Source organism: Dermacentor albipictus, chromosome 7 (genome assembly GCF_038994185.2).
Source record: "Dermacentor albipictus isolate Rhodes 1998 colony chromosome 7, USDA_Dalb.pri_finalv2, whole genome shotgun sequence".
Taxonomy (NCBI): Eukaryota; Metazoa; Arthropoda; class Arachnida; order Ixodida; family Ixodidae; genus Dermacentor; species Dermacentor albipictus.
Window position 1 is genome coordinate 107,984,348 of NC_091827.1, and position 26,380 is coordinate 108,010,727.

Sequence of the window (26,380 nt, forward strand, 5' to 3'; positions counted from 1 at the left end):
GCCTAATGAGTCGTCTTTTCGTGGGAGAATGTATACATCATTCTTCGTTATTTTGCTAAAGCACCGATAATCGACGCAGAATCGTAGCAGAGCGTCGTTGTAAGTGCGTCGACCGTCATACGTAGAATAGGCACAGTTGGCAACATTCAACATTGACTACACGCTTGTTCCTCAGAAACATTTTCGCCAATATTTTCTAAAGACCTAAGACATTTTCCAACGGCAACTTCTCACTATAGGGCCTGACAGCCATCTTCATTTATAGATCGTTAAAAATTATTTTGGCTCGAGCGTTCTTCATATATAGGTTTTTTTTGTTTCTAGTGAATGCGATAAAATGGCTGTCGAAATGTGGAGACGCTGCATTTTGTATTTTTTGTCTGCTCTTGGTAGCTCCTAAAACGGCTAACGCGATTATGGATAGCCTATTCGCGATACTTTATTAAGAGCCCTTTACTATTGATACAGTACCACCACGTTTGTTTTCTAAATATTGTCAGTGTAACTTATGCAATAAATGTCCTTGAAACTTTATTATTTATATACTAAACTCAGAGGTTCTGTCAACGAACTTCGCTGTGGACATTCTTCTATCATTTATATGCGTCGAAAGAAATTCATGCAACTCATTCATCGTTTCCAGAACATTTGTTAAAGTAACACGCGCATTGCAGTGGCCCAGTTTAAAGTATTTAGGCTACATAAAATTATCATTCGTCAATGCCACAATATCGTTGGAACAGCAGAAATAAAAAGTTCAATGATACCTCAGCCTTTCAAAATGCTAATTTGCTTCACTGCAAGCTCAGGTTGCCACTGAGGCTCACTGACAATTGATTTTTAAATAATACAAGCCTCGAAAGCAGGCTTACCGCTATCCACAATGCGCTAGATTAAATTTCTGAGTGACGTGGTATATTCGAAGCAGTACATAGCTGTCTGAAATCTTGAAATTGGTTGTGGGCACAGTCGCTATTGTGTTTAAGCCACAATACAACATAATGTTTTCATGGTCGAGTTGTTACGTATTTGCAAATACGCATGAAGCCATGGAGATGTGCAAACGCGCACACAAGAAAAGAACTGGAAATGCAGAGCTGCATGAGAATGCATTTGCAACCTCTCCCTTTTTTCTACTAAACTAGCGCTCCTATTTGTTGCGCACGCGTCTTACTCATTTTCATAATACAAACACAGGAATTTCGCAATCAGTGCATAGCAAATAAGGAAGGAATATGGAAGCGAAATAGGGAAAACGCGCACCGCGAGTCACAACTCGAACCAGCAGCGCTACCTGATACCTTATGGTATCTTCGACTGGTCGCCTGTATGCCCCGAAGCAGAGTGGGGTAGATCGGTCGTTTCCCGAGCTCAGAGGTAGGGGACAAGCGCGCAAGCCGAACGTGCGACTCGCTCTCGGAGGAAGAAATTGCTAATGCGAAGCCACGTGACTACTGCCAACGTCCGATGATTCGCCTATCCAAAGCTCCCGGCGCTGCCGGAAAAACCGGCGGACGTGCCTGCGGGAAGAGCGTTCGTCGAGACGCCAGCATGCAGTGGCCTAGGTTGCCAAGGTTACGGTGGGCCGTCGCCAACAGCAGCGACGCGGCGCTGCGATGACGTTTCAATTTCGATGACTGCTCCGACGACAGCGCTCGGAGCGCCTCAGAGCGCTCCAAGATAGAGGAGAGCAATCGAGAAGAACCAGCCGAACGCAGGGCGCGCACCCTCTTTCAACCAGCCGAAGACAACGCCGCTCGCGAGAGCGCTCCAGAGCGCTCAGAAACGACCAGCCGAAGATAGCATTAGTAAAGTATATGCGCGAGTTAGTTGGTACGGTACCTTCATTTTGTGCCAGCGCTCGAAAAGAAGAACAAGACAACACAAGCAGGAGCGCTTACTGCCAATAAAATGTATAAGTGGGCTGGAGAAAACAAGACACGTGTCGCGCTTCAACGGCACCGCCACTACGTGAGAGTGGAAGGGAAGGAAACGAGACATGCAAGCGCTTGAAACGCAGACACAGAGAGGCTGATGCGAACGTAGACATGGCCGACGCAGGAAGACCTTTTGGGCTAACATCTGGCTGTTTTTGTTCGGTTTATTCTTACCTTTATCGTTTTTTTAAGCACTCGAATAAAAACCTCTCTCTTACCCTTGTGCCTTGGACCTCTTTTGGTCCCGTCTGTGCTAAGGGTAGTTCAAGTCGCGTTACAGCTCCCCTAATCCACCACTTGGAGTCCCCAGGGGTATGTGTCATTGCGCTTGAGCCTTTTCTGCACTATCTCCATGACCGGCCCACATTTTTTGACGCAGAACAAAACTGCATGGAATGCTAGCCATAAACACCTTCGCGGGAATAGGTACAGACCAAGAGAGCATTAGATTAAAGAGTGACCTTAGCCAACCATCGCTTATCATAGCACACTAGTAGGCTAACAGCAGTGCCGCGAACCCTATTTGGTAGTATGGTGAATAAGCTTTGTTTCTACCTAAGAAAGTACCGAAATGTTCAGGCTCTATTGCAAACGGTCGCTACTGTAGGCTACAGCACGTCTCGTAAGCGCTTGGACTTCGACGACATAACTTTTAAAAAGGAAAAGCAACGAAAACCTAAACTTAGAAGAGAAACTCCTTCCTTCTTTTCTCTCCCCCCTCCACATGCGCGCACACCTACACCTACACACACATACACACACACATGCACATTATATATATGGAGAGAGACAGAGAAAGCGTGTTTCAGCGAACGCTTACCAAAAATATTTAAAGGTTGCCTCTGACACATATCACAATTCCAGTTCATGAGCTGGTCTTTTTTAAGAGGCGGAAACTACTTGCACAACAATTTGAAATGGATAATTCGATAATTAACAAAAATTCACCAATTATCGTTTACCTAATTACCTTATGGCACGTATTGCAATTTCCAAATTCTAGCCGTTGAGTTTGCAACGGGCTTCCACTCGGAACGAATTCTCGATATGACACCAGTATCTAAATAATAATTCCTGAACTTTGCCGAGTAATGCGTTGGCGTTCCAGTTGTCGATGTTAACAAAACGTCGTTTTATCCATTGAAGCACACGAGTAACTGAAACACCAATGCAGTTAAGCGCAAACTTTCGGAATGATTATCTCGAAACTGCTGCCACCGTCAAAATTCTTTACATATAAATTCGGCTTGTGAACGCAATGGCTAGAATTTGTAAATTGCAGTATGGGCCATAAGGTGATTATCTAAAAAGCCATTACTGAATTTTTAATAAATACTTGATTTTATACTTCATTTCTTTGTGCAAGTATTTTGCGCCGCTTGGAGAAGACGACAACATGTACTAGAATGGACCTATCTGCCACAGGCAACCTTTGGGCAAATTGTGAAAATATTCGCTGAAGCGCCCTTGATGTGCATGGCTGGAAGTGAAGAGAAATTGCTCCAACGACATTTCAAAGGTAAAGTATTTGAGCGATGCTACAAGGAAAGCGGAAGTATCTCTTTTTGGTAGTTGCTACCAGTGAACTAATCTTTATGAGAGTTTACACTAAAGTAAAGATAGCGTATTTAAGAAAGAACAGCGCTACCGACACAGGAAAATGAGATTGGGGAGACACACAGCACCGTGTGTTCCCCGTTCTCTTTGTCCCCTGCCGATAGCACTGCTTTTAAGTAATACGGAAAAGCAACAAGTCGCCAAGTCTGCGATTTTTGTTAGGTAAACATAGTAAGCACTTGTAAACCCCGATGAAGACCGGTCCTCTGGCAAAGCTACTTCTGTCTGCATTCTAGCGTCAGCATGGTTATATATATATATATATATATATATATATATATATATATATATATATATATATATATATATATATATATATGTAGACAAGCAACATGAGCTCTACTTGTGGTCGCTATCTGTTCGCTTGATATGGTTGTCGGCCGCAACAGTCCCGGCTCTCGCTCACATTCTTGCGGACGTATTTGCAAGGCACCCCACCTATCATGCACCAACTTAAAGAACATACAGATACTAGTATAAGCGAATCATACCAACTACGTGACATTTAGAGTATCAGTAAGAAAGCACACGTAAAGTTTGTTTCCCTATATACAATTAGTCATCTAAAATTAGCTATTAATGAAATTGTAGTTTTAATGCTCATTTTGCCATGTCTAGGGCGTAAAATCCGTAAGAGACTTCGAATTGCTGCGTTTTGAAATAGGTATACATTGCATGTTTTCCTTTCCCAGAGGAGCGGAAAAGCCCGACACAGATGAAAAACGCCACTTGACGTCGCAGCTGCGGTGTTTATCGTAGCTACGGTCAGCGCACTTTGAAACGAAACGAAAAGCACCACGTGACTGCGCACCTGCTCGTAGTTCATGTTCGTGCGTTGCAGAAGTACGCGTGCTGTTTTCGTCCCTACTCGGACCCGTAACAGATGAACCGCTCGCTTTTCCACTAAGTATGGTGGATGGCACTGCAATCCTGATCTTTCAGATGCGCAGCCACAAATCATTTGTCATGTCCTGCTCGTTTTGCCTCGTCGACGGGAAACTTTGACCTGCGCTGTGCACCTCAATGGAAACTCTTTTTGACGGATCTACGTATTTAATACAAGCCCCTCATTTACAGCTTCATGATAAGAAAAACGTTAATTCTAAGCTAAATAAATTCCTAAAGAATACTCATAATTTAGGTTATAACAGAATTCTCTAACCGAATCTCAGGCACAATTAGTGTAAAATACTGCTATAATATGTAACATGTATAGCTGGTATGGCTGTTTCATCAGTTGAGAATACAGGAACACTCCCACTGACTGCTTAGACGGTTCTCGCAGCTTGATTTGTTATGATATAAACGGTGCGTCACAGAAAAGACAGACAACCAAAGGTAAGACTGATACTGAGAATAATTTCAGACTAAATATTGTGGTGTCATACTCCTGTGAGGGGCACGAGAGAAGGTTAAGTGAGCTCACCACCTGGCCACCATAGTTTTCACATAATTCAAGACAGCTTAAAACTTGGCGCACATCAGGCGTCGCCCTCATGTTGTGTACTGTCCACAGCATCTTCGCGTTAAGAGCATTCTCGCAATATTGAAAGCTTGAAATGAATGCTTATGTTTTCAATAAAAAAATGTTTTCAATCAATTGAAATGAATGCAAACAATGCGGCATTTTCCTCTACGCACTAGATTTACTAATCCTCAGGTACCATACAATATATGATGGCCCCTTAACCAACCCTTCGGCACCTTGAGCTATTCCCAACATACGTTGAACTGTCACTTATGAATAGGTCATCTACGCCAAATAGCATTCAGTTTATTGACTTAATACATATGTAAACACCAGGGAACGCTTAGAACTCATGGCAGCTCTTCCTTTTGATAAAGACCATCATAATGTATTTGAACGCACCACATTTTGTTTATGTACAAGCATTCATATGACACTTCACGCACTTTCCTAGGGCTAGCTATCTGTGTACATATATTCGTATTTATGTTCGTGTTCGCATATGTTCGTATTCGTGCCACTCGATGTCTGCTGGTGTTAGCCTCTTTGATGCTAACTTGGGTGAGTGGGTGTGGACCAGTACGTGTGTGCTTCTTTTCAATGAACATAAGTGACGCAAACTTCGACAACTAGGCATGTGACATAACGAATGCGTTGCTCTGCAATGATAAAAAGATACCGAATATTGTTCCGATGTTGGGCGCAATCAAATGCAGGTTACAAGAGATCCTCAGGACCAAGAAGCCGACGTTTTATCAGACGACCCCACAAATGCACAAGGTTGTTGTCACTTTTTCAATAAACACCTTTCATAGCAGCACGTGAGCGTTTTGTGCCGCTCTTGAAGGAACCTCTCACCAACTTGCGTATTTCAGTGCGTGACAGTTAGTGTGCAGCAAGCTAGGGAACGAGTCTCAGATTTCGCAGGCGAATGACACACCTCAATTCTCGTCTCCAAGTCCACGCGCGGGCTTGTCGGCAGCACCACAAGATGGTGCAACTTATCCAGAAAGTAGCGCGAGAAAAGAATCCGGTTACCGCATGACGCAGTTGTATTTTTTTCGCACGCACTCGCCTGCCTTGTATTTCGGAGGCCACGACGAGGCTTCGCAGTACGCCGCTACATGGAGCAGAGTGCTCTTAACGATGCACGAAGAATGATTTCTGCTGAAGTAGACGCGGTACACATGAATAGTTTCGGCGGTGGCCATGCGTTGTGCCGCTATGTTGATTTTTTCCTGAACGAGTTGCCGACGACAGTTGTAGTGAGCTCGGTTGTGCCCTATCTATCTATCTATCTATCTATCTATCTATCTATCTATCTATCTATCTATCTATCTATCTATCTATCTATCTATCTATCTATCTATCTATCTATCTATCTATCTATCTATCTATCTATCTATCTATCTATCTATCTATCTATCTATCTATCTATCTATCTATCTATCTATCTATCTATCTATCTATCTATCTATCTATCTATCTATCTATCTATCTATCTTTGTATCAAACCGTTTATTCGTCTACCTGAGTCACTGGATAGTCCGTGGACGAATGGTTAGCACACCTGGCTGCTGTGCTGAGGTAACGGGTCTGAAAACCAACAATCGGAGAAACTTCGGCATTGAGTATATGCCACTGCATACATACGTGTGTCTCTTAACAAAACTGTTTCCTGCTGACACGGCCACTGTAGATGCCGGACAGGGCAGGCCGAGCTGTTCAACGAAAAGTTTTACGCCTACTTTGAGCACTAGCCAGTGTAACTCCGTCTGCACTAGTCTTCAATGAACATGTTTGATGTCAACTAGGGCCACGACCAGTAGGTGTGTCCCGCTCTTCAATAAACGTCTTTGTCGCCAAAAGTGGCTGACTAGGTATGTGTCACTGATGATGTGCCTCTGTAGAATGATGAAAAAGCTCCCTTAAATTTCTCAGATGCTGAGTGGAATGGAACCCACGTCACAAATGATCGACAGCAACCCGATGCTTTAGCAGGCTGTGCCAGAAATCCACTGAGTAGGTGTCACTTTTTAATGAATGCCCTTGAAGCCGATGCCTTACAGAGCAGCGCCATGAATGCAATGTGTACGTGCAGCTCTTCAATGAACGTCTGGCCAACTTGGATCATCGAGTACTCGCCACTGAGTGCGCGGTAAGTGGGGGAATAATTATCTGCGTTTAGAGGGACATTTACGCAACACCTCTAGTCTCGAAAGCCATGCGCGCACTTCATGGCAGCGGAACTACATGGCGCAGTGTGTCCAGAAAGAATCGCGACAGAGAAGTTCGGTTGATGCATGACACCTTTCTCATCACTCGCTCACCCCGGTGCGTCGTCCATTTCGGATGACACTTCGGGCTTCACGGTGGCGGCGTTAGCTGGCGCCGAGTGTTCTTAGCGAAACGCAAAAGAGCAGTGCCGCTGTAGTACAGGCTCCATACCTAAATCGTTTTGACGACGGCATTAATTTCTTTGACAGTAATGATTCAAGGCTAACGCATTACCGTCGCCAGCCATCGTGAGATGGGTGCTGCTTCATTTTTTATATTGATCTTGTACGTGCGCTACATTCTCTAACAGATGAAAACTCCTACCTTGTCCTTGGGAACACCTTTGGCCCGGCATTTCTCAGCCACCTCGTTTAAAGCGCGTATATTTCTTGCTGTAAGGGAAAGCCAGCAACCTAACGAAGCAAATCGAAGAGCCGTTCCTTCGCCAATTCCCGATGATGCACCTGTATGTGGAAAAATCGTGTTAAGTGTTCGATAACGCTCTTTATGAAATAGAACCGTATTGTGAAAGAATTGTGTCGTATTGAACTAAATTGTGAAGATGAATGAATGACAATGCGTCTACTTTAAGCTTCTGGTTGCGTACAGGACAGTGTCTATATTTCCAACCTGAGAAAATATGCTTACGAAGGCTTGTAAAAGCCTGTAGCCACGGCTTGCTGTCGGCACCCGTACGGAATGTACCGAGCGCATCCCCATGGCTCTTGCTAGGGTTCGGATCCACTAGCCGGTGGGGCGACAGCACACTAGCTCGAACTGCTCGGTGGTCGAGTTGCAAAGTGGGCTCTCTCAAGCCGTACCTTTCTCACAGTTCGAGAATAGGACTTCTGCAATCCAGCCCAGCTGGCCGACCGGAAGTTGGTTGTCCGCTAAGGTCAGCTTTTCACTGTAGTTGTTTTTAACTGAGCCGCTTGAATATCCCATTTCATAACAAACTTATCTAACTGCCCCAGGCACATTTTATATGAGATACTAATTTTGTGGAAAACAACACTGCCTGGGACTTTAGATGAAAAGAAATGACTCATGTACAAAGATTTTGTATTTCCTATCAAACTATCTAGAAAACCAAGCTGATCTCACAAGAAAAATTTTTTTATGGAACCTATTGACAGCGGATACTGTTGGTCCTTCTCACTTTATTATCGAAGTTCTTTTTTGGCATTTGGCCTCTAATATTCCCTGCATTACGGTCCTATATATGTCCTGTTCTGACCACCTTTTGATGACGATCAAAAACAGAAAAGCTGACGTACCGCGATTCGTCTGGGCAGCATGCAGCCCCAACAGCTGAAACTCCTTCACATTCCTGCGCTGCCGCGTCTCTCAAATCAACGATAATTTTTAGTACATAAAACGCAATAGTTTGTATTTCCTTTCCGTAACAAATGAAAACCCTAGCTTTACAATGTCGAACACAATGTATTCTTACCTGAGATGAGCACCACTTTACTGTTCATATTCAGCTTGTCAATAAAATATACCTGAGAGAACAGAAAAGGCAAGGCAATACAACGATTTAGATATCGCCTGAGCCACCACTACATCAAATGTGAACACTTGTTAGCAGTCGTGCAGGTCGCTGGTGAGGCATAGCTCAGATCGACCACCAACCCTAGCTCACATCCTTGCTGCTTGTTTTATGAGAAATGTCGACATCAGGGTGATTTAATATATTCAGGTTCTATATAAGGACAAAGGCTCAAACCCTAAATCACACAAGCAGTGAATACTGTCTTATCCGGCCTACAGTGTGTTGAACTTCCGTTTCAAAGAGGACGGCCACAGAGCGCCCCCTGGACATTTCCAATGGGGGCAGCGCCCCCCCCCCGGCCTCCCGGCGATGTCAATGCCCCTCCTCTCCCTAAAATGCCATTGCCTTAGTTCTGTTACAAAAAATATTTCAGGATTTTTGAGTTGCCTCAACGTTCTCAATTGCCACGGCTTTTAATTTACATTTTCAATTGATTTCTGCAAATCGTGACAGCAGGAGGACAAAAGCCTTAATGCACTAGCAGCGGCTACCTCATCCGTATTTTTTTCACTTTATAGTTTCTTTTTAAAATTTCCACTGTGAACAATATGCACAGAGGGAATATGTGTAAATACATACACAGCGCAACCTGTGTTATAAAATTAAAAAGAAGGAGCTAGCCAAATAACAAATATTTCTGCTGGTATTAATTGTCTATGCTTACAGAATGAATATGTGACTCTATGCTGATCTCGCTTAAAATTGCGTTGTGTGCTTTGTTGAACCTGAAGAAAGCCTGCGAACGGCAGTGACCCCTTCGGCACATTCTTTATCAAGGGCATGTGAATTGCACGTAAATGATGTGTCTCAGTATTGCTTCTGTTTTCAGCAGAAAGCGCTAACGGCTCAAGAAAAAAGAAACTTATCTATTAGCATACAACATTAATATACAACATACAACAGCATACAACATTAACATACAACAGGGAGGGAAACATCGCCACTTTCATGCAGAGGTTAAAAATATGCGTAATTCCCTCAGTAACCGAAATGAGGCCAAGCCGGATTCACTCAAAATCAGAATCAAAAGCTCTCATGCGCAGAAGTTCTTATACTCTGACTCACAGTAAAAGAGAACAACAAAGGCTGTAGATTCGCCGGAAATGCCAAGCAGTAATAATGATCACTTAGTACAAGACAAATACCCGAAGGAAGATTAGACAGCGACGCCAGTCTCTTGGTGATGCGAGGGGACTCCGGCTGTGAAATTAAACTGCCTCCTACTATGGGGTCTTGTAGATACTCACATAAAACCGTCCCTTCAGTGAATGATTCTTTGAGGTCAAGCGAATTTTTTCGAAGTGCAACTGTTGTGAATTCAAAGCAGTTTGTTGTTGGCGATGAGGTGCGCTGCCTACACGGTCGCTAGCGTCTGTTCCTGCCATCGCTTGTATTGATACCGGCAGTTAATTTGATGCTATGGTTCAACCAGTCACTTATTTCTGTGCTACGAAGGAAGGACATATTGGTGCCTAGTAGCGTTTTATTAGTAACCAACAGAAGCACGTTGTTGTGAGCACTAAACTTTTCTGCCGCACCCGTAGTACTTTCGAAACACATGAAGCTTGCGGTCTTCGACTGTGACGCGCACAGTTCCGTTACGGTCGTCAGTGACGAGGCCAATTACCCAAACAACCCATCTGGCACCTTGAACTAAACATTCGCAGCATAGACAGCAAATGTCTCTGTTTACGTGAACGTGACGCCTTGGTACAAGTGCGATCGCCACAGGCTTCCGTGTTTGTATTCTTCCAAGGGGAAACCTTACCACTCTTCTATCTTCGTGAACTCGCTATAGGATTGACACGTGCTCAACTCCCCCTATCTAGCGGAAGCCCGATGAAGTGTGTTCATCGGAACAGAAGAATATTGCTTAGCACCTGCATGAGATATTAAAAAAAGGCCATACAAGAGTTATCTTAGCGAAGAAAAATATGGCTCTTGGAGGTTTTACATTGATTACAGGCGGGTAAACGAGACCACAAAAAAAAAAATGTGTGCACGCTCCAAAGGATCGAAGACGTAATGGATTGCCTGCATTCTGCCACCTCCTTTTCGACGCTCGATTTGAGGTCAGGCTATAGATACCAGTGACAGTGAGAAAACCGCGTTTGTGAGACTGGACAGTTTGTTCGAATTTAACGTTATGTCGTTCGAGCTTTTTACCACGCCCTCCACTACTGACGGATTCGTTAACAGAATTTTGCGTATATTATAGTTGGTTCACCAAATGCATGCACACCACAGGAAAACACTGGCGCTTACGGTTACCGTAATATGATTCTGGCCTACTAGTACAGTGAGACATCGTTCAGGCGACGCAAGATCGCCGTCAGTCTTGTGAATCAACTTTTTCCGGCTCTATATTTAGCTCAAATCCTCACACAAAACTCCGTGCTCCTTGCGTGCCCGGTTCATTACAGTCAAATAGTAACTAAAAACGCTGTCTATATGAAACATATTATAGCAGGGCAACGGTCTGGGCTAGTTGGCCTGCATTGCTGCAATGCATTACTGCATTGCTGACACTAAAATAAGCTATAGTTCATCGCATTGAAAAAAACGAATTCACCCTCGATATTTTTTAGTTTTCAGCAAGGCCTTTGATTCCCTCGACCACAGCATTCTTTTGCACAAACTAGAATCAAATGGCATTCGTGGTAGTTGCTTATCTTTACTAGAATCTTATCTTCAAAACACATTCCAGAGTGTAGACATTGATAAATGTAGCTCTTCATTCTTACCTATCACTTGGGGTGTACCGCAAGGGAGTATTCTGGGTCCCCTGATGTTCAATGTTTACATCAACGATATCGTGAACATGGACACAACAGTCAAGTACGTATTATCTGCAAATGATTCAACGATACTTATCTCTGACATTAACCTGCCTCATCTAATATCCAGAGCTAACGACGTACTTTTGGAGATTTCCTCGTGGTCAAAAATCAATAGACTAAAGATTAATCCAAATAAAACTAAAGCTGTTATATTTCATGCTATAAATAATATAGTGCCTACTCACCAGCCGTTAATTCTTGATTCACAGCAAATAGATATTGTTGATACGCATAAAATACTTGGGGTTTACTTTTCATCGAACTGAAGTTGGGATGCTCACGTTAATTACCTATGTAGGAAAATTTCATCTGTAACAGGAGTCGTGTCGCACTGCCGTAGTCTGCTGCCACTCAAGGCCAAACTTCAAATATATCACGCAATATCTAACTCACATTGAAATTATTGTACGTTGATTTGGGCCACAACAACAAAAAGAAACATAAATAAAATTCTTGTTCTACAAAAAAGGATAATTCGCTAGGTTGGTAACATTAAACGTCTGGTGACCACATGCTAATCATTTGAAAGGTTCAGTATAGTTCGGGTTGACAACATTTACCCATAACGCTTGTTGAACACACTCTACTTTTCAAACAGAGAACTCTCGGACTTTATTACAGCATTATCATGTCTAGAGCGTCGTGTTATAACAGTACCTACAAGAAACACCCATATATGGTCTATACCACGATTTCGCACAACTTATAGGTATCAAACTTTGGCATACAACGTCCCAACAACACTAAACACATATGAAAACACAACCAGTTGCAGTAAAAAACAGTTACATTCTTTCTTTTGTTCTATTGTTTGCTAGTAAAAGATTCAGTATCTATAAATATCTACCATATGTAATATATATGCTGCTTGCACATCAGTTATTAAAAACATTAAATATATTGTTGCAGCATTTTTAGTGTGTTTGTGTCAGTGGTAAATATGCGGTACTGTGTCGCAATTTGCATATGCATCTTCATGTGCATCGAATTTCAAGTGTATTTGTGTGATTTATGAATGTTATATTATCCATTGTAATCTGCATCTTTTTCATTTTCGCCTTTGTAACGGCATATCTTAGTCCTTTTCCTCTGCACCTTGTATAGCCGCTGCCATGTAACGGTTACCTGGGCCCCGTCAAGCCGTTTTTACGGCTTTTAGCCCAGCGGACCTTCCAGCATATTGTCTGGTAAGTGAACTTGAATTTGAATTTGAATAGTGTCCATAAAGTGGTGTTCAAATAACATTCATCAATGTGAAACATACTAATATTTGGCGCCAGTGGTGTAACCAGAATTATTTGTCAGGGGCGGGAGGGGAGCAGTCATTTACTTAACCTGCTCCAGCGTCGATCAGGTTGAAAGGGTGGGTGGGGTCGAAGGGCTGGCCGCATATTATTACAGAAATTTCGGGGCAAGGTGAGCGAACGAGCCCGGTTTGCCACTACTGTCACTAGTGCTCAGCGAAGAGAAATAAAAACATATGCGTGGAGCTCCAATGGCCCATCGGAGTCAAGACACCCCTGCAATCGTGAGAGCTCGGCAAAGCACAATGAACCCTCATGATTACTCCTTTCCAATGCCCCCGTCTCATTTCTTCCACTATGAATGATATTTATAGAGGGCAGCTCATAGACAACTATACCAGCGGCGATCGTCGACCTCGGCGTAGGCAACCGAAAGAGCATAAAAGCGAAGGATGAAAGAGTGAATGCGGAGCGGGACGCAAAAGGCGCCAGCCGCATACGGTGGAGACCAACAGCAGGCATCCCTTCGTGACGCGCGCGAGAACTGGTGCCATGTAGACCCGCCCGAGGGCTCTATGCGTACTCGCATCTGGTCTAAGCCAGGCCGCTTTTTTCATGCTCTCGTCTGCTAGAGTCAGCTCTCGCTCGTGCTGTTTTGCTTTGCTTGGTTTGTCTCGTTTGCGCTTGTTTCGATTGTCATTGGTTGATGTTCTTTTTTGCAATGATGAATCTAAACCGACACGTCCTCAACGAAATGTTTTTAGACACAGCGTGTCACATCAAATTCTCTAGGACAACACGGACAATCAATATAACTATGCGAAGATGACACCCACTACCTCATTCTTCTTGACTTTGGAATAAGACAATGTTGCAACAGAAGAGAGCAAACCAATGTGATTATGATCAGTGCCAACGACTTCCTCATCTTTATAAGGCATAAGAGAGCGTAAAGAATGGGAACGTAAACACAGCGCCGACTTGTGAGGAGACGAAGAAAGAAATTCGCCGAAGATTACGATACTATATAATGCAAAATTTTAGAGCAGCTCGATACGTGTATTTATTTCGCCATATATTGCCGGTCGCGGACAAACCGTCTTGTGCGGAACGTTGAGAATGGACGATGTTTGGCACGACTGCTTGTCTAATCAATAAATTGGGAGAGGCAGTGCGCGGGTGACGCATGGGCTCAATTCGAAGGAGCCGCCGCAGACTTCCGCTCATGCAGCGCTTTGTTTTCGGGCGCTCGCCGCATGCCTATCTATGGAGCCACCAGTAACGGATGACGCGCGCTGCTCTCGTGCTATCTCGGAGCGATCGCCGCCGCAGAACGGCCCATAAACACTAGCTGTAAAACGCGCGCGGCACGCAACGACGTTGGGGTACGTCCACACTAGCGACAAAAACGCGCACAACACACCGCGCGCGGCGAGCGGTACTGTCGAGCGCGGCAAAATTCACTAAAAGCGGCAGCAACGCGCGGCAAACGCGCGAATGGGTGCGAGACCCATTTTTTCGTAGCAGCCGCAAAACAAGCACCAATAAGTAGTGAGCCACGCTGTTGTGGCGGCACCTCTCGCATAAGCAAATAATCATAATCTATGGGCTCTGGGATTGAACAGTGACACGCACGCCATAAAATCTCAGAGGCCATTTCCAGTCAAGGGGACTGTTTTTGGTAAGCCTACCCACACCGCCACCGAGACGTTTTGGAGGCGTTTTTGGAAACCGTTCGCGGATATGCGAGCCTCTATGACAAATCGCAAGTCGATATTCGGGACAAGGAACTGCGCACCAACCGCTGGCACATTATTGGACAGCAGTTTGGCATGCCAGGTGAGTAATTGGTGAACTTTTCAAAATGTTGCGGGAACATGTGCGAGCATGTCATTGTGCTTATGCATACCATGCAGGTGAGCAGGCAGCGGGGAAATTTAAGAACTTCAGCGACCGCTGGCTCAAAATAGCCTTGGATGGTACACGAAATCGGCAGAACGATAGCGCATTGTCACGAGAAGTATCGAATGGAACGAGACAACGCGGGACTCCACGCGCCTTAGCGGCGTGCCGCAAAACGCGACTGTGGACTTGTCTGCGCGCGTACGCCGGGCGGGCGCTTGCCGCGTGGGGCGTGTCCCGCGCGTTTTTTTCGCTAGTGTGGACGTATGTACCTATAAAACGCAGGCGGGCCAGAGTGGCCACACCAGCTGGCGGCAAACCACTGCGGCCTTCACAGGACGGCGTTAAACATGGTGATACTTTCGCTACTTCTCTGCAGGTGCGAAATGCCGCTTGCTTTTCCGCGTGGGCCACGCGTTCTTGCGTTTACGCTTTCTTTCGCTACTCTTCGCGATGCAACCGGTGGGAATGCTTCGCCTGCCGCTGCCGCTAAATCAGCCGCGGGAGCAGAGGCTCATCTCACCACCGCAGAGAGCTCGCTATCCTTCAGGATCAAAATATTTCCCATAATATATCGCAAATTTAAAATACCTAAACAGCTGAGCTCGAAATTCACATTACGGAGTATCGTAAGCGCTGGTGAACTTTTTCACTGGTGATCGCTCACTATCCGAATTGGAATACTCCATCTTTTCGTGCCAGCGGACTGCGGGCTCCGTAGTACCGCCATGCAAGCGATTGTAGCAGCGATTGTGACACGGATGGCGGAAAATCAATCACGACACGTTGCAGGCATAAAACGCCTAAGTGGAGCTACTGTAATTTGGTCGCATACTTCAATCCGTGTTTTTTTCTTCTATGGGTGCTCAACGCGGCTAAATATTCCATCGACACATGTACAAAAAATAACTGCCAATCATAGTTAAGATGTCATTTTTTACAAAACAACTAGTTCATCGTTTTTCTTGGAGAGATGCTATCTAGGTCTGTCCTTTATTACTTGAATTTAGCTTTTGAGACCTCACTGACGCGCAATATAAGCAGAAGCTTATTAGTATTGACTGCAGTCCAGAACTTATATCGAATAAAATTTCAGGGCGCTATTTCCAAAAGGAATGGTCCTTGACGCTGAAGAGCATCGCACTTGTTTGTTTTAATGCTGTTTGCGTTTCATAACAACAATGTCTCAGCCAGTTCATCCGTCCAAGATTAGATAGCCGCCACGAAGCGAACGTGCTTAAATGTGACTTTTACCGGCTCCAGCATTTCGTGCTCTGTCGTAACGGCTACACAGATATTGTCGTTGATGGTCTTCCGCTTCTTGGTGCGTAAAGTTGGGTAAGTGCCTGACTTTCTAATAAAATGTGCTAGCTCGAGCGCATTTTTATCGCTGGAACCCAGAACCGCCTGCTTCGAGAGTACCCACGAAAACGGATTAACCTTGCGGTTTCTGCGCTCGCACCGTTGACAAACAGCGTTAGCTCTCCTTTTCAACATTAAATTCTTTGCGTGCGAGGCTTGCAAAAGATATTCCTTTGCAGATTTTCCTACAGGGGCCATAAGCTCCTCCCGCGTGTCCATGTCCGGGCGCAGAAGATTGAGTTTGGACGTGTGAAGCGTGCGTGACACCGCTAGTGTTTCAACATACTCTTGCGCGCTTAGAATCACATAAAGTCCAGGATTGTTCAATATTCCTGCAACACCGATGAAATCTCTTGGCAAAGCAGGCCGAGAGTGTTTCGCCGACTTGTGTACCGTGTAGTACGTGGTGGCCAAATGCGCGCAGATTGGCAATGCGTACGCTCTTGTTTTCTGCGCAAGAGGGCAGCAAGCACGGGACTACTACAGGACTACAGGCCGCTCACCATCACCAGCGTGTTGTATCACTTCGTTCCGCTGGATTACGGCGAGTGCCGGAAATAACGGAATTCTGACGGAAATAAAAGAACGTTCCGTCACAACCACTGCCTGAAGGATATGGACACGTGTACTTATCTTTATCGGGCGACCACGTTTCGCCGCCTAACAAATGTAATCGCACAGCGCGGGACGCGCTTGCATGTATCCGAAGTTTCTGGAAAGTTATCGATGCTGCTACCCGGCTGTCTGTTGTCGCCGAACCTTGTGTTATCTGATATCATCGAGTTACGCGAATGGTGTAGAACTTTGCGGAAGGCACGCGGGTCTGAACGATTAGTCTGGAACATTCGACGACTGCTGTATGAAAGCCGACGCACTTGACCCGCTGATCAGATTTTCGACGATCGCTGACTGTGTTCACCACTCTCGTTGTGCTTTAAGTGTAGCCTGTTTTGCGGGCACAGGTTCGCCCAATAAAGGCTAGTTTTGCCTTACCTTGCTTACCCAGTCTTACCCTGCCACCTTCGTTATTCTCCAACAGCGTTCACGAGATGTCATTCTCGGTATGGACTTCCTGAATCAACATGGTGCCGTCATCGACCTGAAGTCGAAATCGATAGCGCTGTCGCAAGATCAAGCGATACCGCCGGAGAGCTGTCGTAGTCACCACGCCTTGAGTGTGCTCGAAGATAAAATCATAGAGAAAGGAATACAACAACAGCGGACACTCCCATAGAGCCCAGCGGCCGAATTGACTGCAGCGCACCAAGCCGTCGATGTTAAAAGCTGAATCACACTTCCGGTTTCGGTTTTGTGCGCGTGCGTTTTGAATTCTAGCTGGTGCGCGTCACGCCGGCTCCGTTCTTTTTTTTTTTGCTTTTGCAGCAAAAACCTATTTACACATTTATTTTTTATTTATTAAATATTTATGTGCAAATTATTTTATAAAGTAAAATTGATTGCGAACGATCTTCACAAGCCTCCACTGAGTATGTGCCACGTACAATTTCATAAAGACGCAAGACACCTTGTGAAATGTGGAAAAATTAACGTTTATTTTGTTCTTTATAAATGCTCGTCGCGGGCTTTTTGTGCATTCATCCAGCGTTGTGGCACCAGGTAAGCAGCAGTAGTTTCCGCAGGAAGCTCCACCAGACGACTTGAGCTGAAAAAAATTACAAGCGTTATTTTGGTATTAACATCTAAGAATAATGCCTGTAGAGGCGAAGCGTGCGAAAGTGGTGAGTGGGCGGCCTTACAAACGAAAGCAGTTCGTATTTACACACACGGCGTAGAAAATACCCGACTCATCCCAAGCAATACCGTACATACCACAAACACACTCTAATTGCAAACATTCCCCTCTTGCCAATACTTATTTCCTGCACTTTTATGGCACGAATGCGCGGGCAACGGCGCGTTTAGCGAACTTGGCTACAACCGACGCGATAGTACGCTACGAATACACAGAGGTAGCCACAACACAGGCTCTCAACCAGAGCATGCTGGACGCTCGCAGAATTCCTTCTACTCGCACTCAAGACAAAATGCGTGAGTGCCGTTCATAAGACAGAATTTTCGAGTTACTAGTTCCTGGCGTTTGAGCTCCTTGGCTTATCACTTCTGCGTTTTGCAGGCGCAAGCAACGCACTCCCGTGTTATCACTCTTGAAGATTGCTCGTCGCGTTTTCGACAAGCGTGGGTACCGAAAGAAGGCTTAAATTGTTGCGAGGACATAAAAATTGCGGCAAATTTGTCGGAGTAAGTTTCAGTACGCGCCAAACTGTCACCACGACCGAGCTTCTTTTCGCTGCGTCACAACAGGTGCGGCGAGCGGGCCTCATAACATAAAAGTATCGAAAATAATTTTCAACAATGTTGAGCGTCAGAGAAAGAAAAGCGCCATGAACTTGTCAGTGCATTAAAGCGCGAAACCGCGCACCACGGCCGAGCTGATTTTCGCTAACCGAGTCACAGCGCCAGGCGCACCCACTGTGCTCGAAAGGTGGCCCAAAAAGTAATGAAATTAGTTTCAATAATGTTGGCAGTCAGAGAAAGCGCCAAAACTTGTCGCAGTAAAATTCAGTACACGCGAAACTGCGTCACAGCACCCTGTGCGACTAGCGTGCCCAAAAACTACCGAAATTAGTTAAAACAATATTGGGGCTTACAGGAAGCGTCGCAAACATCTCCCAGTGCGATTCTTTAATTCAAATTAACTGCTCCACGACGGCCACACTGTTTTTCGTTAACTGCGTCACAAGTCTAGCCTAGTTGCCGAGCAGTAAGCCTAATTGCTTGAAGTGCGTCGCAGACTGTCGAACAAAGTTTCTCACCTTGCCGTAGTCCAATAGTGCAGTGCTGCCTTGTCGAAGTTCCGAATGAACGCAATAATTCGCCGGGAGGCCACCAAACCAGGCTAAATCCCAAAATAGAAAAACAGTCAGACGGGCGACCAAACAGGCCAACGCTCAGATGCGCGGCCGGTCGCTCTCGCTTCGGCGGTAAGTCTGACGAATGACGTAAACCTTTGGCTCGTCATTCGCCAGTTCGCCTGTCGCTAGGCAACGAAAGTAAGCCGCAAAGTTTAACTTAATTTATATGCAGATATTTTTAATTTTTTCGGGAAAGAATAAAAAAAAAATAAAACAATTTCTGTTATTCTCATTTCACATTCTTCTTTTTCTCGATGCTCGCGGCCCCAATTCGTCGATGTTAAAAGTATAGCGTGACGTGTTTCCTGTTTCCAATTTTCGCCGAGTGTCCGCTCTTGTTCAATCCCTTTCTCTATGATCAAGTGAGCATCCCGCCGCGCTCCAGCATTATTATTTCCGTCGGCACTGAAACACCCGCTGACGTAGAAGGCGTCATCGAGGGCGACCAACATCTACTGCTCGAACGTGAAATTCGCGTCGCAAGAGGGATCGCTCCACTCCACGGAGGGCAAGTGGAAGTTATGCTAACCAACATCAGCCAAGAGTTCAAGCACATTAACAAGGGCACGACAATCGCATATATCGAGAAAATTGTGGAAACCAGCAATGCAGTTGTCTTCTCAGATTCAGCCGCATCTACCCCGATGAGCGTAGTCCCCCAACCCACACTACGACATTAATCCAAACTCCCCTTGATTACGCAACAGCTGCTCAGACGTCTGTTCCGACTATACAAAGGCTGCTTCTCGACGTCATTGAGAATTCGACAAACACCAGCATCCAAGCATCGCATAATCACCGAGGAGTGCGCTCGACCACTCCGGCAGAGCCCTTACCAAGTTTCGCCGCGAGAATGTGCAGCTATAAGAGAACAAGTCGACGAAATGTTACGCAACGACATCATCCAGCCGTCGAAAAGCCCGTGGGCATCCCCTGTTGTCCTGGTAAAGAAAAAGGACGAAACCATACGTTTCTGCGTCGATTATGGTCGTCTGAACAAGATCATGAAGAAGGACGTATACCCCCTCCCACGAATAGACGACGCGTTGGATCGGCTCTGCAACGCTAAATATTTCTCGTTGATGGACCTCAAGTCTGGCTACTGGCAGATAGAAGTCGACGAGAGAGATCGCGAAAAGACTGCCTCCATCATGCCAGACGTCCTCTACGAGTTCAATGACATGCCATTCGGACTGTGCTCGGCGCCTGCAACGCTCCAGCGCGTGATGGACACGGTGTTAGCCGGACTGAAGGGGCAGACGTGCCTTGTTTACTTGGATGACGTCGTTGTCTTAGCCGGAAATTTCGACGATCACCTTAGGCAGCTTGCGACAGTGTTAAAGGCCATTAAGTCATCAGGGCTCACTCGGAAGCCGGAAAAGTGCCGCTTCGCTTACGATGAGCTTTTGTTTCTAGACCACGGCATCAGCAAATCAGGAGTACGCCCCGACCCACAGAAGACAGCTGCCATCGCGAAATTCCCGCAGCCAACCGACAAGCAGGCAGTGAGCAGATTCCTTGGCATGTGTGCCTACTATAGGCGCTTTGTCAAGGACTTTTCACGCATCACGGAGCCGCTAACACATCTAACCAAATGTGATGTCGAGTTCAAGTGGGAAACGCCGCAGGCCAAGGCATTTCAAGAACTCAAACGACGCATGCAGTCGCCGCCGGTACTTGCAGACTTCGACGAGGATGCCGATACCGAAATCCAACCTGACGCCAGTAGCCTACTCCTCCGTGCCGCCCTAGTCCAGAGGAAAGAAGGACTTGAATGGGTGATATCGTATGCAAGCCGGTCAGATCAAGAAAGACATCACCACTCTTAAACGAATGGTGAGAGTCAACTCTACCCACAAAGAGGCCGCTGTGAAAGTACGGCGAAGATGACGTCACTGTCGAAGGTCTTCACGACGGTAAACATCAAGCTTTCAGGAAAAGTCAACTCGTTAGGCAGCATCATCAGCGGAAGTTTCCAGCACTCCGAACACCGACGTTGGAAGGGAGAAAACTGCCAGGTCTCTCTCCACAAATAAATGGCCGCCACTTCCGCGTACACGACTGCCAGAAGAGCCGCAGAAGAAGCCGCCCCCAGGACAGCAAGGAGCTGTATCTGAGGAGCCGTGGAAAACAGATAAGCAAGTGATAGCTCTTATTAGACCTTTAATGAATGCCATTCGTGCGTTGCTAAGCAACATGCACACGCCACCTGTCAGATGTGCGCTCTGTGTCCGGTGCTGGCAACTCTTGAGTAGATTATGGCTCCACAGCCAGGGTCTTTTAGGGAACAGGTCCGAAAAGCAGCTATTCTTCACTGGAATGGCCGCGGACACAGAGCGCGCGTATCGTATTTCCGTCGCTTGGTGTACGCCAGTATGTTTCGCATTATCGTCATTTGCGAGCCGAATTTATCCAACACGATCAGGCTTTCTGGATATGAATCGTTTATGTCGTCAACTGTTTTTGAAAACAGTAAGGTTTTAGTGTTTATTCGCCGTGACCTTACCTACATCCATTAGCAAGAAAAAGGAATTTGGCCTTTACTTTTGTGGGCGACTACTTATCTCCGTCAAGTTGATTTGATCACAAAAGACTACAAGACATGCTTTCCTCAACTCCCAATCCCTGGGTCATCATTGCAGATTTCAACGCCGATCATACACTCTGGTGAAGTCCGAAGATCAACCCGAGAGGCAGAGCTGTGGTATCTTTCGCCTCCAGTAACGAACTTTTGCTGCTGAATGATGCAAGTCCTACGTTCTTACGTGGCTCCACGTACAGCAGCTGTCTTGACTTGGCTTTCGTCTCACGAAGCCTTGTCAGACGTGCAGCGTGGTTTGCGGACATAGAGATCGACGCACAGAAGCGACCATATCTCCACGTACATCAAGGGATCTAAACAGGACTCCTCGTTTCCACTTAGCCTCTCTACCAGTGAACAGACCTCGAACATCTTTTAGCCAAACGATAAAAGCACATAATGAATCACTGCCATCATGTTTCACTCCGGCTGCGAGACCTTGACTCAGCAAAAATCATTCACCCAATAACTGGAATCGCGAAAAAAGCCAATCCATCATCACTAGCCCTTAAACAGATAACACTACTATTTTTGCACGAGAGCTACTTATTTACACTTATATACACGGTTGGATCTGTCCTTCCAAGCAGCTCCGCGGCGGCAATCGTCATGCCAGCGAAAGCTACAACAATCAAATTTAAGACGGCCCACGCGACAACATCAACGTCTGCAGAGCTCGCAGCGCTCTTTACTGCCCTTCAACACACTGGTGAGGAACCGCCACACAAGTGGACAATATTCTGTGATTCAAAGGCGGCACTGCAGTCTCTACTGCCACCTTTACGACGCGGACCACACGAACAACTAATATTCCATATTACAGAGACGTTACATCATATAAGTGATGCAGGCAATGAAATAACTTTCCAGTGGCTTCCAAGTCACTGCAGGATTATCGGCAATGAACGGGTGGATGAAGCTGCCCGCTCAGCCCATACTGAGGAACACCAGGTCCCAATTCCTCTTTCTAGAACTGACGCAGCACCGAAGCTCCGCCTACTTCCTCGGCAGTGCACCATGTCGCAATGCAATAAGCCACATTTAGGAAATATGCGACTGTACTCACTTGGTCCCACATTAAGTCTTCGAGCGCGATCACAGCTTCGTCGTATAGACGCCACGCTTTCATATCGACTTTGGTTGGGTGTTGCCTTTACCAAAGCCTATGCATACCGCATAGGGATGACCGACACCGCAACCTGTGAACACTGCGGCCACGAAGAATCAATTGACGATGTTTTGTGCGCCTGCCCGCAGTACAATCCACAGAGGGAATGCCTTCGCCACGAACTTGACCAGCTGGACGACCAACCGCTATCAGAAAAAAAAAATTTACACCACCGAAAGGACCTACCATCACAGAAGAAGGCCGTGCAAGCCCTATTGCCGGCCAGAGTGAAGGACTTTAACTGGAACGCCTCTTGGGTGTGCATGTGCCTCCGTGTGTGCGTATTTTTTAACGCTTTCGTCACTGTCCTCTTTAAAACCCCTATCCCCCATCTCCAGTTTTGGGTAGCGAACCGGAGACCGCTATCTGGTTGACCTCTCTGCCTTTCCTCTTTATCTCTCTCTCTCTCTCAGGTCCCTAAAACGAGGACAAATTACGACAAACAAAAGCTCGATTAAAAGACTCCAGTCGTTCTGAATAACCCATCTTTAGGTGTCATCTTTGATCTGCCTAAGAACAAACTTAAAGAGACATCAAAAAGTTACTGCTCAGCACTGACTCAATATAATCTCAGTTTTTCTTACTTAGCGAAGAATCTTTTTTTTCGTGCCAAGTTGCTTGTGTGTTTTCTTTAGCAGCCTTACGCCATGTTTATACACTGCCTTTGATTTATGGTGCACTGTCTTTGTATCAAAAGTAATATTTTTCACGGTATACTGTCGTTTAATGCAATGTATTTTGTTCACTATCATAATATGGTAATATTTAGTTCTGTGTTAATCACTGCTGTATCGACTGTTTGGCAGCCGCAACCTCGACCTCAAAAGTAATATTTCTCATGGAAATACTGTCGTTTGATGCAATGTATTTTGTTCACCATCATACTATGGTAATATTTATTTCTGTGTTGCTCACAACTGTATCGACTGTTTTGGGGAACTGTGACCTCGTCAGGCTTTACCGCCTTTTGTCGCAGTTCCCTCTTTCATCTTTGAAGGAATATAAAGTGCAACCTCAACCTGAACGATAGGTATAGCCAATTAGAATAGCGGCTATACCCGTTTGCTCTCTGATCCAAACCGCTCACTTGCTGTCTCTCCATCGCCCTTTGAGAGGTTTTGAACTTGACAATTGTTTTTGCTCTTGCTAAGTAATTCTTTAGTTTAAACACATCAATTAAAATTCACACCTATGGAGTTAGGTTTGGATCATCTTGGATCATAACTTTGGATCATCGTCATGACACATCTCATCGCAGCCATAACTTGTAACAAAGTAATCATCCATTGCAGTTGCAACCTCTTCAGAACCAAGGCCGCCTAAATTTGTCAGAATGCTTGGGATGTGGTATTGTTTTATGCAACCAAAAGATTTCTAACGTCGTTCCACATTCATCTGTGTTCATTACTTACTTAACAAAATAAATTGTCAGATCTGAACTTAGCCCACCTTAGTTTGCCATTTAGCTGGTTTCTGTAGTTTTTGAACACAATGAGCTTATTTATGCCACGTGGGTTTACGAATTCATGGTACTTGTTGTTGTTCTTCGTTATTTTCCTAAAGTAAGGTAGTAGTGAAGCACGCCTTTCGCATTTTCGGGCGTTTTACGCTCTTCACAAATACTGGGAAAGCTTCATTATATCATTAGTGTAGAGGTGAATAGGTTGCATGCCAAGATAGGATCCTTTTCTCTAAACTTGTGATTCCAACCTGCTGTAAAACGTGATACCAAAATATTTCTAGTGTACTTGGGTTGATCTGTCGTGACCGCAATTGTTCATTAGCTTCGTGACAGGCATTGAAAGAAAGAAGGGTACAAATTATCGGCAAATGTTCGCTTACACCTACTGCCATTATTCCAGCAACGTAATGCGCGGCTGTATATTTGTCGAACATATATCAAGCAAAGCCGCAGTCTGGGCATTTAAACCTAGTTGCCTTAGAAATTACATTTTTGCAAGCAACATTTTTTGCTAGTACAGTTAACTGCCGTGATGATGCATTGAGTGATAATATATCAATATTTATGTCACTCATTACCGCAAATAGAAAGCCAGTGTCACACAATTATTCCATAACGTCTTTTATGGACTTAGCAAACACAGATTTATTCTCAAATGGTGGTTTACAAACGATCGTAGTAAATTCTTTAGCTAGGCGTATCGTAAGACCCTCCACAACGGCGTTACTACAGTAGAAAATTGGGAGATAATTTCGTGTTTTCATGATTGGTTAATGCAAACAGCCACACCACCTCCTCTTCCTATAGGATGCACGAAGCCGTTCTAAATATTGTTTTCAAAGCATGGTGGATCTTTGCCCAGAGATAGGCAAGTTGAAGAGAACAACAGTAAGTGAAAACACAATGAAAAGGAGCCAAAGATATCAAGGATCATATGTGTCTCATTGCGTATACTGCGTGGGTTCCCTGTGAACCACGAACGTGTCTTCAACGGCTATGTTTGACCCAAATGTCAACGTCACGAAGTCATGTAGATGTTACGTCTCGCGTACGTGCCGTTTTTATTGGCTTTTATATATAATATTGATGCACAAAAATGTGTATATATATATGTTTGTGCACACCATTCGAACAATATCACCTAAAGTTCGTTCATATATACATACACACACACACACACATAAAATGTGATGCTCTTACGTGCATAGTGGTTTCACGCATCAACAAACAGTATGCGGGGGCACAGAAGAGTGGTGAACGAAGAAGACGACGTGTGGCTGGCTAGCTGAATCTCGACAGGCACTCATCTGATCAAGGCCATCGCATCTAACTCTACCCGGCTTCAAGGTAACGCCTTTTGTGGGCGTAACAGTGGGGTGGAGGGGCTGGGTGCGACAGAACGTACCACGGAGTCGCAACATCTACAACTTCGCCCTTCTTGCCGGTCTCTTGCCAACGACCTTCCCTATCGCTCAGGACGGAGGTGGACAAATGCCAGCTCTAGTTTCACCTTCTCAAAGATCAGCGCCAGTTGGACCTTTGCAGCACTACATGGAACCACGCTCGTTTGCGGGAAAAGTCGGCGAAGATGTCGACGAGTGGCTGACGCACTACGCAAGGGTGAGCTGCTACAACCGATGGGATTCTTTCACTCAGCTTGAATATGTCGCACTCTTTCTGAGTGATAGAGCGCTGATGTTGTATGAAAACCACGAAGACTCCCTAACACGTGGGAGAGCTTTGTCGAGGAAATTAAGCAGTGTTTTGGTGACACCCACGCCAAACAGAAACGCGCCGAGAGAACACTTGCTCAAAGAGCTCAAGCTCCTGGAGAAATATGCACTATATACATAGAGGAAATCCTCAAGCTGTGCAAAATCGTGAATTCACAGATGTCTGAGGAAGACCGAGTCGGACATCTCCTCAAAGGAATTGCAGAATATGTATAGAATTTCCTCATAAGCCGGGGACACGTTGATTCCGTCTCAGATGTCGTGCGTCATTGCCGTACGTTTGAGACGTTGAAAACACGTC

The 26,380-nt window shown here is 45.3% G+C and overlaps 1 protein-coding gene across 1 annotated transcript in view; it reads right to left on the reverse strand.

The window, feature by feature from the left end:
* Positions 1-26,380, reverse strand: part of LOC135903490 (uncharacterized) — a 54,514-nt gene that overhangs the window by 13,959 nt on the left and 14,175 nt on the right. The window contains exons 2-3 of the mRNA XM_070522063.1: positions 8,753-8,804; positions 7,624-7,763 (exon numbers count right to left, since the gene is read on the reverse strand). Of these exons, the coding sequence (XP_070378164.1) occupies positions 7,624-7,763; positions 8,753-8,780 (168 nt within the window). The 5' untranslated portion in view covers positions 8,781-8,804. The remainder of the gene's footprint in view (positions 1-7,623; positions 7,764-8,752; positions 8,805-26,380) is intronic.